An 11,094-nucleotide genomic window follows, 5' to 3' on the forward strand; every position below is an offset into this window, starting at 1 on the left:
GTGTGTGTAAATATACACAAGTGTATATTATCTTAACAACACACTAATGTCAAGCTTTATTACTCTCAACTGTCTATGATAGCAAAACAGCTCATTAGGCTTTGGAACAGAGCTGAAGACTGTACTTGAATCAAGTATGGCCACTGATCATCTTCTCTTGTCGTCAATCCCTTCAGCTTGACTGACAAACTGTTTTTATGTACAGAGACGGCAGATGCTGTGGAGAATCCTGTAGGGAGGCACCGATCAACACACACTATGGGTTTAGAAAGTCTGACCATATGTTGATGCTTCATTACTGTGATGTCAGTTTAATACAGAGAATCCCTTCCTCATTAAACGCACAGAAACATGCAGCTGAGTCTGATGAATGAGTATCATGGGAGCTGAAGGATGAGTGTGGTTTTTCTGTTTATCAGTGACACGCGTAACTAAAGACATCTACGCCACATGTCAGAGAGACATGACGCAAAGCATTTTGGGTGACAGCCCAAAAAGCATTCCTGCGAGCTTGATCACAAAAAGAATCAGGGACAGACAGACACACACACACAAAACACATATGCATCCGAACAATTCAAATAACTGCTTGATGTCACCTGCATCCGATTTACAATGTTAAAAACGGATGTCTTGTCTTTTTTAGACAAGCATTAATCAGAGCAGTAACCTGAACAATGACATTTATGTGTCTATACATGACACCTGGCCAACTGAAAAAGGAATATTTTAAAAAGATTTTCATTGGTCCTTAGATTACACTTAAGCGAAAATGCATTTGCATCCCACTGCTCAAGAGAGTCAGACTGAACAATGAGCATCAAGAGCCCCGTTTACACCTGGTTTTAAGATCTGTCTCTGTGATTCTGTGATGAGATCACAAGTGGTCACAAGTGGACGCATTGCTGTTTACACCTTGCAGTAACATGTACCTCAAATGTGTCTCTTGTGACCACTTGTGACTGAAGAGTCTCTAATTTTGAAACGACTTAAATCACTCACTACATCAGTGTGTTACTATAAGGTCTATAAGGTGCAAAAAAAAAAGACATAAAAGCACAAAAAGTCTACATACTTGGTTCCAAATATATATTTATACAAAAACAGTGTGCAGTGCAACAGCCAAAAACGTCACATCTGCATGTGCATGGCTGCAGCAATGGTAATTTAAAAGGGATGAATTTAAAGATGCAAGATCCATTAAGTTTTTGCATGTAGTCTTTTTCATTTTTTTAGATGGACATAACTGACTTTACATAAGCGATTACTCAACCACCCCCACTGCTTCTCAAGGGTAGGTACTTGATTGTGCACCCAACAAAATGACGCTGATGCGTCAGAGGATTTGGGAATAAATTACTTCAAATGTAGTTTATCATTGCACAAAAAACAGAAAGCACAAGCTTTTGTATCAGTTTATGTTAAAACGCTAAATATAATGACAGAGGACAAGAAAATAGTGAAGCTATTTAAGTGTCAAAAAGTGTTTTTCTTAAAATAGTTAACTGTACGTATGTAGTCTTTGTATTTAATAGAGAGAAAAAATCAGTGAAGTGTAAAATGAACAAAAGTCAACATCCTATAGTATGACAAAGGCTTATTAAATCAATTAATCCCTTTTCTAAAAACATTGACCATATCATATTATATTATTGCTTTGCTTTGAGCAAATGTAGATATTTTGGGACTATCATTGACAATTTGCAAGCTTAGTTGTTCATACTGTCTACCACAGAGTCTGATCTTTTTTTTTTCAATGATCATTTCAATGAGATAAAGACTTTACACTACAAATGCACTCCAAATATGCAGTAATTAGATCACAAAATGTTCAATATACAGAGTCAATATACATCTGTATTTATCACTAACTACTTGTAATCGTCCAAAACGGATGTTAAAACAGGTCTGGGAGAGACCAGCAATCACTGTCATCACACTCTCAGCAAATGTGCCACTATGTGTATGAGAGACAGACTGAAAGACTTCAGTCAGTGCCATTGTCGGAGCATCAAAGTACCTTTTCACACATCAGGATGTGTAAAGGCGTAATTGTTTAATTAGCAAAGCGCAATCTAGGAGGAAGCGTGTGGATCGCTGACTCATGTTTCCCTATTCCAAAACAAACAGTCCATGGCGGAGCAGAGTGCTGACGCTGGAATATTTGGGAATTTTCGGAAGCTGGCTCTCAGACCAGAGTGCTCCTGGAAAATCCTTTTTTATTAAACTGACCATCTCCATCTCACACATATACAACAGCTCAACTACCGATCGAAGCTGACTTCAAAGAAAAGTTGAAGTAAATGCAGTCAAAGAGCCAAAAGCCGTGTGATGAGGTCTTTGAATTTTAATGTGAGTGTGTCTAGACATGTGAGGACAGGCTGATGTCATGTGTTTTAAATTCAAGTAAAACCTGAATGAAAAATAAAATTCAGTGTATTTGAATAGAACTCTCTACATAAACACTTTTACGTTTCAGACAGTCGAACAATACAACTGCAAGTGAAAGTCTTTTCTCTTTTCACTCACTCACACTTTCTGTTTTGCCGCGTGCACAGTTTTATGACAAAAACCCTCTTTTGTAAGGGGCATGAATGAAGGTGTGTGTGTGTGTGTGAGTGTGAGTGAGAGAGAGAGAGATTCTTCTCAAGCTGAGTGTCAGGATGCAGGCTACCAGGAAGAGATAACTGCCTGAATGAAGTGGGCTCCCCCATTCGTTCACACACACACACACACACACGCGCGCGCGCGCACATACACACACACAGTGAGGGAAATCAGCGTACAAAGAGATGGAAATGTGTTTAGTGCACTTTAATGGCATGAGATAAGCACACGGCCAAATATTCACATTCTGTTTTCCCAAGAACAGCAGCAGCAAAGATGATCAACCACACAGAGTCATTTCCACCGTACATACACACATATGAAACAAGGTCATAAGCAATATGTAAACAGATGGATATGAATCTGACACGTATGTAGATGTGAAATTTACACCCAGCTGCACCACATAATATAACATACATATTGGTGAGTAATTAAAACAGGGTTTTTAAAGTGATCCGTAATTTTATAAGAGGGTTCCAACATAATATATATTTAAGGTGATTTGTAAAAATGGTACGATTATCGTTACTTGATCATGTCAAGTCAACTTTATTTCATAATACACATTGTTTCAAAGCAGCTTTACAGAAAATAATGATGTTAATATCTGAGATATAATGATGTTATATCTTCATGTATTTTAGTCACATTTAGCAGATTGGGCGACAATATCGTTTACATTTTGCGATGATATAAGCAGTTGAGATTTGCTATGTAGCATACTTGGCTACATCAATATACTGTATGTATTGATGAAGCTGGACACAAATGTCAGAGATGTAAGAAAATCTGTCTATTAACAACTTTTACCTCAGTTAAAAAGTCTAGAAAGCCTTTTTTCTCCAAAACTCCTATTATATTCAGAACAAAATTATGATGTGTATTCTTTGCATTTTTGTGAGAGGTGCAGTTTCTCAATGAGAGAGAGACTAACTTATCTTGAGTAAAGCATTGACTTGGCAATGGTGATGTTCATCACTAATATGAAAGACAATAAAGTATAATTTGCTTTGTTCATTACATTTTTATGAATTACTCCCCATTGTACTTCTCTGCCATTAAGCTGCCCTTGTTTACTGGATACAGACTACTATAAACTACAGGACTATAAACTACAATTACACAAACTCAACCACTGCCCTCTATAAAACTAATGGAAAAAATGAATGTGTAGGCAATGAAGAAAGAAAGAGGAATGAAGTGCAGAAAGTATCTGACAGGAATTGCAAACACTATGAATGAACAATACAAAGGGGTAAAAGAGCGTAATAGTGTTACTTTTAGTGGGTGTTACTTTGATGGGTGATCCATTACTACAACTATATTTTGTATATACCATAAATTCACCCCTAACATATTCTGTTTTGTTTAATTCTATTTTTACTTGTCCGTTTTAACTTAACTTTACTTCCTATGTTATTTTCTTTACCTGACCTCATTTATTTTCTGTATTTTAATTTTGCTATTAAAAGTACTGTGTAAACACTATGGCAATATTGTAAATGCTGCCAATCATACCAGTAAAGATGTTGACTCTTACTCTGAGAGTTGCGTGTTTGTCCCTTAAGCTAAGTCTGTCTGCATACACCCCCAGTAAACTCCCTCGGGTTTATTTATGTTTCTCTTGCCTAAACAAGGAGGTGTGGGCTAAATTTGCATAATCAGAAAAGATTGGTTATTCTGTGGCAACAATGTCATTAGGTTTACAATGTCTTAAGATAACAGAAACAGATAACATCGCCTAATGACTGTATAATGTTACTAGCCCTTTAGTGACCTATTGAAACCGATAGAGCTCCCGGTTTCTGTAAACAAGAACAAAAGTTCTAAACAATGCATTTACCTCATTAATGGAGCTAATAGCCTTCTGTTATGTCAACCAAAACAAACCATTAATAGGAACTCATGAAAGTGGTACACCTTGAACATTCAGAAGTAAATGTGCACGCATTTCAGGTTTTGCAACCCAAATGTACAATAAACACCGGTAAAACTTAACCAAATCCAACTTGCCACACCAAAACCCTTCCATATAGTTAATAAAGTGAGTGAATAATGTATTTATTTACATGCCAAAATGTGTATTATAAATGCCAAATATGTATTTTAATGGTATGGTTAAGTCTAGTGTTTAGTCATCACAATTAGCTTATACCAAAAACAACACATGTAAAGGAGAAACAGATATATAAGCAAAAGTATATGTGTGTGTGATGTGTGGTCCCTATGTTGTGGGGACCAAATGTAAAAAACTGTTGGGGAAAAACAGCTTATAAATCATATCAAATTATGTTTTTTTTCTGTTTTCTGTGAGGGTTGTGTTTTGGAGAAGGGGTAGAGTTAGAGGGTAGAATAATACAGTATATACAGAATATTAAAGTATACAGTATGTCTAAGGAAAGTTCCTACAAAACATGAAAACCCAATGTGTTTGTGTGTGTGTTATGTCAAACAAAGCCTAGGTTTAATACTGTGTGCCTGTAAACAATTAAACTAAATTTGGGACCATTCATCCGAAAGGCACAGCAGCTCCCCCCCAATGACACCTTGCCTTTAATTAGCATGGCTATTTCTGCTCAAACACCAACACAGCGCAGATATGCTAATGCAAGCTATTTCTGCGAACGAACGCGTCGGTAAAATGCTCCTTCAGCTAAGAGAGTGGCTACCGTTAGCATAAGAGAGAGCTAAATCGAACACGCTCAATGACCTGGACAGTTTTTGGATGGTCAGCATTTCACCTGGTGTGATGCAAAGATCTTTCAAGCACTTTAACGCCACCGCCACCAATTCGTGTCATTACTGTATCAACTACATGAAGCTGTGGTTTATGAATTACATCTGTTCATTTTAATATTACCATCATGATGTTTTAGAGAAGTGTCTTTCTTGGGGCCCACTGCCAAAAGTAGACTGAACATTAATGGAAGTTTAGCATGATGGCAGATGAGAACCATACCTGAAATGTTATCCTGAGAAGGGCATTCAGTCATCTTGGGTGTACACTGGTATTTATAAGGGAGTTGGGTACATGTTCATATACATGGAACAGGCTGTTTACTAGCATTTTAAAGTTCCAGTACTAACAGTATGAATTACGATAGCCTGGGAATATGTGATAGATATCTGACAGAAGTGTGTGCAATAAAGATTAAAAGTGTTTTTCTTTGTCTATTTATTTATGTATGTGCTTAAAGGTTATGTGATGATGTTGTCCACCCTCTCCCAGTAGTACTGCTATCAACGAGCCTGTCAAATTTCTAGGCTGAATATTTCACAGTTTGGAAAAACAGAGATCCTCCCTACAACTGTAAAACAGTCATACTCCTACACGCATACACCCAAACACAGACACACTAATCCAAACACACTGCACGCATACAAACACTCTTACAATCCCCTCTCAAAACCACTCAAACGGGCTTTTTTCATTCTCATCCGTAATCCATATTGCCTGTGTGTACATACATCTGTCTCATGAAAGCCTGGAAACAATGCCAACACATCGCAGTGGAGAAACAAATGCTCAGATTTATAGTTCCTGAGTAAACATTATATATACACAAAGGAAAACGAGAGAGAGAATGTGGAGAGGGAGATTATGTGTGTAAATCTGTGTGCTGGCATGCGAGAGAGGGAGGAACAGAGCAATTTTACCAAATGTAACTGCAGATGATGCATTTAAACATCTGCTCTGCCTTAGGTGGAGTTTACTTACACATCCAAGAGAGGACAGAGTGAATAAGAAATCATATTACCGGCCTTCTTTATGAAGATGTGTCAACATAAAGATACAATACATACACGTCACCACTAATATTGACTATATACATACATATACACACTGTCCCTTGAGTGCTTCTGTAATCTTTACAGTTTAACCCTCCATATTACATGAAAAATGTTTATAGGTGTTTAGGCTATACCACTAAATCTATAATCATTACGTAACAATAAACGTAAAATACAAATACAATTATGCACAATGTTAACGTATATAAAAGCCAAGGATTGTTTGTAATTACTCGTTCCTTTTTCTTACATAATAAAAATTAATTATTCTAATAACATTCGTCATAACTTTTGCCTGTCAGCAAGTTAAACACTGATTCAGATGGAGGGAGTGAACTCACTTTCACATTCGTTAGATTGATATAATAATTACATAAGAGATTGTAAATCGAAGGCACGGGTTTATGACAGCGGAGCGCACGTGGCCTCGCGAGCCGCGGGATCATCCCGGGAGAAACCGAATTAAAGCGGGCCAGATCATTTCGGCGGGGGAGGAGGGGTCGTGCGAGGCTTGCGAGGGATATTTCTACGTCAAAATTTTTTAAAAAATGGACGGGATCATCCCGGGAGAAACCGAATTAAAGCGGGCCAGATCATCTCGGCGGGGGAGGAGGGGTCGTGCGAGGCTTGCGAGGGATATTTCTACGTCAAAAAATAAAAAAAAATGGATAAAAAGAGGCGTCGCTGATGCTCGCGCACCAGAGGACTCGATGCGTGACCAGCGCGAGTCTCCGCGTAAAAATACATAAATAAATAAAGTTTGAGAAAAACAAGCTCAACAGCTCACTCCTCCATCCGTTTATCACTATGCAGGAACGAGAATTAGATGTTTATGCTTTCTCATTTGATCACCTCACAAAAAGTGTTATCAGATCAAAAGCAAGGATAGATCGCACAAAACCATCTTACCAGCTTTGCAGGGATCCTTGTAGTCTATCGTTTCTGTTTTCTCCTCTTCATAATAATCATAACTGTCATCATAATCTAAGCAGCTGTGCACGGACACTTTGCCCCAAAAAGTCAAGCCGGCCAGCAGGAGTGTGATCCAATTCATTTTACTGGTCAGTGCAGAGTGAAGGTAGTCCATCTGAAGTTTGAATGAGCGCGGATCAGAGTGGAGTGTCTCCTAAGAGTCCGGTAGTGGTGATTTAGCGCTACACGCGCCGTGCGAACATCATCATCATCTTCATTATCATCATTGGTCCGGTTCGACAGACGGGGCAGGACCGTCAGCGTCGCGCATCTCAGCTGGACGCCCAATGCATCGACGTGAACCTCAACAACTGCGGCTGATACCAGCTCACTTTTCTTTTCCACAGTCAGTTTTCCTGAAGATCTGCAATGAAAGCCAGTTTTTTTTTTAACGAAACAAGACACTGGTGGCAGGGGGTACACTTAAATTAATACTTAAATGAAGATGTTTAACATATTTAAATGACCAAGAGCAGGGTTTTACAGAAGCTTAAAACCTCGATAGATAGATAGATAGATAGATAGATAGATAGATAGATATAGTTTCCTGTGCATACGAACCACTTACGTTTAAAAGAACAACAGACATACATCTTTCGTGCATTATAAACACAGGAGACTTCTGTTTACTTCAACCAAAACGAGCCGGTAGCTGTAAAAGTCACACATTCACTAAAATGTGAGCAATAATCCGACAAAAGCACTGTTTTCCGTCGCCTATACAAACCTTCAGGATGTAACGCAAGTTCCATGTAGGTGAGATCGTATTTAAAAACTGTTATAAATACAACAGTCGCTTTATTAGGAGGTGACAGTAAAAGCGGCTGCGGTGTGACATTTAACAAACCTGTTTAACTCCCCTCATAAAGTGGGTCTCTCTCTCTCTCTCTCTCTCTCTGTGTCTGTCTGTCACACGCGTCTCTGAACTAAAAGCAGTTTCTCAGTGTGTAATTTGCTGCGTGAGGCTGCTTTAATTTGGTCAGTGAGGACCTCAAAATAGCTGCAGCCTGCTGAAACAAGAAAGCCCAGAAACACTAGAAAAGAGCTGGCTGGAGCTGATATATACGTTTGCTCCATTCAACACATCTCAGTTAGATTGTATAAACTTCTCTCACTTTGAGTGAAGTGACTGCCAAAACGCCGAACGGACTCATAAAGGCAGCTTTGAGCTCGTTTATCCACTCTCATGTCCCGAGACTCCCGACTAATTCAATTTACCGCCCATAACCCCGGGGCCCGGTCTCCTTTAACGCCTATTTACCTCAGGAGAGTTTGCATCTCCGTCACATCTGACAGAACAGAGCGGAGCGTCCAAGTAAACGCGAGGAGACTCGAACCTTTATCGCGCGCCACTTTACAAACACAAAGAATAGACGCGCCGTAGTTTTAACACCGTGGCGTCAAACCTTGTTAAAATATGAGAGAGCTTACCTCAGAGAATGCCCTCAGGGTCTAGTGTTTTACAGCCTCAAAGCGCAGGCTCATCCTGAGTACTGCCCTCATATTCCCTCTCTCTCTCCCTCCCGTCTCTCGCTCTCTCTGGAAACACTTCTTCCACAGCCACTGGGATATTAGAGTGCGCTTGCTGACTGGTACCGCTTATTCCAAATGTGCCCATTTCCCTGGAAATTAACGAGTCTCTCTCTCTCTCTCTCTCTCCCTCTCTCTCTCCTGACACACACATACACACAGATTAATTCCCCCCTCCCTCACGGCAAGGTAACTGTGTGTTGACGTCACGCCATCAATCCATCAAGCTATGCCTCACCTAGCAAAAACTCATGCACACACTCATGCACTGCATGATTAGAGCACTAAAGTGTTTGTAAACGGGCGTTACTGTGGGTAAAAGTATGAATGATTAACATATATGAATGGCTGCTAACATTCTGGCAAGGAGTCAGAGGGCATAGGTAGTAACCAGTTCAGTGCAAAGATGTTTTTGAAAGGAGGGGAATCTCCTTGGATGGGTGGAACAGGGAAGATACTCTGAAGCAAAGTTCTTAATGAGTGCATGTTTGTGTGTGTGTATCAGGTTTTGCCTACACCAGCAGTCACCCAGGAGGAAAACATCTTAATAATTGAGCACCAATAATAATTTAGCACCTAAACGGCATATTAGAATGTTCTCTGAAGGATCATGTAACACTGAAAGCTTTGCCATCACAGGAATAAATTGCATTTTTAAATATATTAAAATAAAAAACAGTTCTTTTAAATTAAAATAATATTTCACAATATTGCTGATTTTTTTCATCAAATATATGATCATATGAATAATAATAAACAAATGATGATATGTTCTATTGTTTAATAATGGCTCTTATTATTATCAATGTTGAACATTTTGATTGTCTATTGTTGTTTTCTCTATAATTTCCCCAGAACATGTGTGTGTGGGTTTGGGAAGGTTTGTGAGGGTCAAACTGACATCTGAGGTGGTATTTATTACATGAAAAGCATCTTGCTTTAAATCAACAGGTTATATGTGGGGGTTCAATTTAGGGTTAGATTTACCAAATAACCTCTGCTATATTAAAATCATTGTGCTTATGAGATGCCCCCTCAAATACAGTGAAACCATCAAGTGTGTGTGTGTGTGTGTGTAATGTAGTGATTTCACAGCCCAATGCATGTCAGCAGCTAAATTTGATTGCATTTGATGAGACTTTCCATTAAAATTAATAACCTAATTAAAAGTGGGCGATCAACTGTGGTAGTATCATGAGTTCTTATGGAAAACACCAACATCTCTCTATAGTCTAAATAAACCACTTAGAATAATCATATGTGACCAGGTAAGAAAGAAAGAAAAGAAGAAGAAAGTGACGTGACATGTAGCCATGTATGGTGTCCCATACTCGGGTTTTTAACCCATTTAACCCATCCAAGTGCACACACACACCATGAACACACACCCGGAGCAGTGTGCAGCCATTTTTTGTTGCGGCACCCAGCGAGCAGTTGGGGATTCGGTGCCTTGCTCAAGGGTCTCACCTCAGTCGTGGTATTGAAAGTGGAAGAGAGCACTGGTCATTCATTCCCCCATCAACAATCCCTGCCGATACAGAGAATCAAACCTGTGACCTTTGGGTTACAAGTCTGACTCTCTAACCATTAGGCCATGACTAAAGTGTTTGTAAACGGGCGTTACTGTGGGTAAAAGTATGAATGATTAACATATATGAATGGCTGCTAACATTCTGGCAAGGAGTCAGAGGGCATAGGTAGTAACCAGTTCAGTGCAAAGATGTTTTTGAAAGGAGGGGAATCTCCTTGGATGGGTGGAACAGGGAAGATACTCTGAAGCAAAGTTCTTAATGAGTGCATGTTTGTGTGTGTGTATCAGGTTTTGCCTACACCAGCAGTCACCCAGGAGGAAAACATCTTAATAATTGAGCACCAATAATAATTTAGCACCTAAACGGCATATTAGAATGTTCTCTGAAGGATCATGTAACACTGAAAGCTTTGCCATCACAGGAATAAATTGCATTTTTAAATATATTAAAATAAAAAACAGTTCTTTTAAATTAAAATAATATTTCACAATATTGCTGATTTTTTTCATCAAATATATGATCATATGAATAATAATAAACAAATGATGATATGTTCTATTGTTTAATAATGGCTCTTATTATTATCAATGTTGAACATTTTGCTGCTTAACATTATTGTGGAAATCCTGATATATATATATATATATATATATATATA

The 11,094-nt window shown here is 38.6% G+C and overlaps 1 protein-coding gene across 1 annotated transcript in view; it reads right to left on the minus strand.

Annotated features, from left to right (window-relative positions):
* The window catches only part of LOC107750422 (dorsal-ventral patterning tolloid-like protein 1), a 39,879-nt gene extending 30,856 nt beyond the window's left edge, over positions 1–9,023 (minus strand). Inside the window, exons 1-2 of the mRNA XM_016565784.1 lie at positions 8,806–9,023; positions 7,312–7,738 (exon numbers count right to left, since the gene is read on the minus strand). Of these exons, the coding sequence (XP_016421270.1) occupies positions 7,312–7,489 (178 nt within the window). The 5' untranslated portion in view covers positions 7,490–7,738; positions 8,806–9,023. The remainder of the gene's footprint in view (positions 1–7,311; positions 7,739–8,805) is intronic.
* Between the last annotated feature and the right edge of the window lie 2,071 nt (positions 9,024–11,094).

The sequence above is a fragment of the Sinocyclocheilus rhinocerous genome, unplaced genomic scaffold (genome assembly GCF_001515625.1).
Source record: "Sinocyclocheilus rhinocerous isolate Xijiao unplaced genomic scaffold, SAMN03320098_v1.1 scaffold1, whole genome shotgun sequence".
Lineage (NCBI taxonomy): Eukaryota > Metazoa > Chordata > Actinopteri > Cypriniformes > Cyprinidae > Sinocyclocheilus > Sinocyclocheilus rhinocerous.